Source organism: Apis dorsata, unplaced genomic scaffold (genome assembly GCF_000469605.1).
Source record: "Apis dorsata unplaced genomic scaffold, Apis dorsata 1.3 scaffold_161, whole genome shotgun sequence".
Classification (NCBI taxonomy): Eukaryota; Metazoa; Arthropoda; class Insecta; order Hymenoptera; family Apidae; genus Apis; species Apis dorsata.
In genome coordinates this window covers 235,765-239,177 of record NW_006263450.1, presented here as the reverse complement: position 1 = coordinate 239,177, position 3,413 = coordinate 235,765, and the positions used below count along the sequence as shown (strand labels likewise).

Sequence of the window (3,413 nt, the reverse complement as noted above, 5' to 3'; positions counted from 1 at the left end):
TTAAGAAAATATTATGAAACATAAGAAGAAATTCGTCTTAAAAACTACGATAGATAAATTCAAAAATTCAAAATCTCGAAGAAAGGTCCTTTTTTAAACTAAGAAATTAAAAAAAAAATACTACGAAATATAGAAGAAACTTTAACTTTTTGTGTTTTTTTTTACATAAAAATCCTCTCACAAACATAAAAAAGATAAAAATCGCGAGATTTTTCTTTTCACCTGCCACCCACTTTTGAAAAAAGAATTAAACAAATATCCAAGTATAAAGTAAAATACCGTAAAAATATCACAGAGGAAGCCTCTACCCTTCTCCTTACAACGTCTCTTCAAACCTAAAATAAACGGATAGATAAAAATCGGAATGGAGAACGGTGAAAAGTGAAACTGGTAATTAAAAAAAAAAAAAAAAAAAAAAAAAAAGAAGGAAGCATAAAGAAATATTATGGTAACGCGGGAGCGCGAGGTGGATGGTAATGGCGCCCGAGGGACGAGAGGGGTAACGCGATTAGACCGGGTGGAACGATTCGGCCAGCTTGATTTATCCGCGTACCAACGCGTTATTGCATTAGCGCCCCGGCGACGATGCCACTGGCCAGGGCATCGTCCCGGGGACGGAAACCCGTGGCCACCGCACAAGGTCCAGCCGTCCGTGAATCATCCCTAAGAATTATGTCTTGGACGATGGTGCCAGGACAAGCCGATTTGTCGGCTGGCCGTAGAGCTTCCTTAACTTCGTAACACCAGAGAAATGGAGGATTANGAGTTTAGAAGCGAATTTCCTTCCTCCCTTGTTGCTTCAACCGTGGAGAGAATCGGATCGTTCGTTTCCTCGAACGAGGAGATGGAGAAAGAAACAAACTTTTTCGCAGAAATTTTTTTCTTCTCGAAAAGGGCGAATGGAGAAATGTATGAAAATGGTGAAAACGGTGTTTTGGATCGGATTACACGTGGTGAGAGAAAGAAAAGAAGAGGGGATCGAGAAGATGATGATTTTCTGAAAGTTTCTTCGTCGCATCGACGAAAGATTTCGTCGGGGACGAAGCATCGAACCGCTCTCGTCGGGGTAATAATGAGCAATAAACAACCCACGTTTCGATGATTCAAGTTTATATATTTTAAAGCTAATAGTATACAGTGACAATCATGTATCCAAGAAACAGTCTCGAGTCACAAAATCGAGTCCATTTTTCAATTTAATCCGCGTCGAAATTTCTATATTCGAATATCCCGCGTCGCTGCAAATTTTCGAAAATTCCCCTCTTCTCGAACCGGCTCCCTCCCCGAAGCTTGAGAAAAATGTAATCGAAATTTAATCAATAGGATAACTTTCTATGGTCGCGAAACCAGAGATCCCCACGGATTCCCCGCTCGCTTCCAAGCCACCCCCCACTCTCTACTACGAATCTCCTCTGCTATTTATATTTATATTTATATTTATATATATATAATACTTTATATTGTATAATACACACTTCTCCCCCCCGAATCGTTCACTTTATACACATCGAGACTTCCGTTTGTACTTGTCGGACACGCAGACGTGACGAGTATCCTTACAAATTATCACCATGCTTTCAACGAACGAATAAACGACGATATTCTCTCGAGACAACCAAGATCCAGAAATTATCATTCCCTATATGTGTATATATATATATATATCACCAACACTGTTCAACAACGATGGCGAGTCCCAAATAAAACGTTGCCAATTTTCAAGATAAATCTCTCCCCAATTTCGATTTCCAACATTGATCTTAAACTTGAAATTAAAATTCTCTTCCCNTGCGGTCGTTATGTTGCCACCTGCACCCTGGATCGGGGGGTGCAACCTCAACGCGGGAAGGTAGGGCGCCACTCGACACGGTTCCAACGTAGCCGGGGGGCTGCGAGGCGCCAGCACCATTCCACCTGCAACGCCTTCCATTCCAACCAACGTGTGGGTTATTTCGTGTGTTGTAGGAGTAATGTAAACGATTGTTTATTTCATTTTTTTTTTGGTATTATTTAATCATTTTATTATTCAGTCAGTCATGGGATGAGAATGTTTCTTGTGAGGAGAGAAGAAGTCTAAGAGTTCGAGTTTCCTTTCGAAAAGGAAGCTGGATTTCTATTTTTCTTTTTTAATAAAAAGTTGTTATATTTATATCGTATTATATGTTGTGTTATTGTTGTCGTCTATGTTGAACGACAGTAATTAGAATTTTTATGCTTTTAAAAGAGAAATTTTGTTATTATTATTATTAGTTTCTTGGAGGAAAATAATTATTGTTGATATTTGTTTGGATGTGGAAAGTGGATGAAAAACGAATGGACGGGTTCGTTTTACCTTTGTGCAATTGACTCTCGTGCTTGCGACACTTGGCACGCCTGTTCTGGAACCAAACTTGAACCCTCGCCTCGCTTAAACCGAGTCTCTGGCTAAGTTCTTCCCTCATAAAGGCGTCGGGATAATGAGTCTCGTCGAACAATCTTTCCAATTCGGCCAATTGTTCCAAAGTGAAATTCGTTCGAGATCTTCTCTGTTTCCCGTTCCCGTTGCCGCTGTTCCGGCAATTCGACCCTGGAAAAAAAAATATTTCAAAACGGGTGATTCCAGAAAGGAAAGCTAGAAAGAAAATTAATCGATCGGGTTTTCTCGAGTAATAATTTTTCTAATTCTACCTCTTCTTTCTCGTTCCAGGGATTTTTACGAGGATCTTTAAATCGCGGGAGCGGTCAAGAGGAAATTCCAAATTTAATCACCGCATAATCGTTCACAGGTCATTTCTTCGCCCGGCGACATCAACATAAATTCCTTCCTTTTTACGAGGATCTTATTCAAATTACGCGGCGAGAAGAAGTTTCGATTAGTCGAAATCAGAGAGACGTCTCGTCGGAATACGATTTACATCTCTCTTCGCGAAAAACATTGAAAAACTCTTCTTTCTCTTCGGTGAAATTAACATAATTACTCCAATTTTGGATTTTTGGATAAAAAAAATGAGGAATTTTCCGTATTTTATCGCCAAACCCGTTCTATTTTATAATTTAAAGAAACCTTTGTGCGATAATTTGATCGAGTCGATTTTTGAAATATTGAAAAATTTAGGAAAAATCAATATCACAGTTATATTATAGAAAATGAATTTCACGTGGACCAAATCGACATGCAAAAATTTGATCGAGTTAAAATTTTTGAAACATTTAAAAATTTAAGAAAAACTATTATCACAGTTTATGCCATAGAAAATGAAGAATTTCACGTGGACCAGATCGACAAGCAAAAATTTGATCGAGTTAAAATTTTTGAAATATTTAAAAATTTAAGAAAAACCATCATCACAGTTTATGTCATAGAAAATGAAAAATTTCACGTGGACTAGATCGACACGCAAAAATTTGATCGAGTTAAAATTTTTGAAATATTC

General features: G+C 38.1%; 1 protein-coding gene across 1 annotated transcript in view; it reads right to left on the bottom strand.

The window, feature by feature from the left end:
• Positions 1-560: 560 nt before the first annotated feature.
• The window catches only part of LOC102681018 (paired box protein Pax-3-like), a 12,543-nt gene continuing 9,690 nt past the window's right edge, over positions 561-3,413 (bottom strand). Inside the window, exons 3-5 of the mRNA XM_031509493.1 lie at positions 2,333-2,566; positions 1,669-1,923; positions 561-733 (exon numbers count right to left, since the gene is read on the bottom strand). Coding sequence (XP_031365353.1) covers positions 561-733; positions 1,669-1,923; positions 2,333-2,566 — 662 coding nt within the window. The remainder of the gene's footprint in view (positions 734-1,668; positions 1,924-2,332; positions 2,567-3,413) is intronic.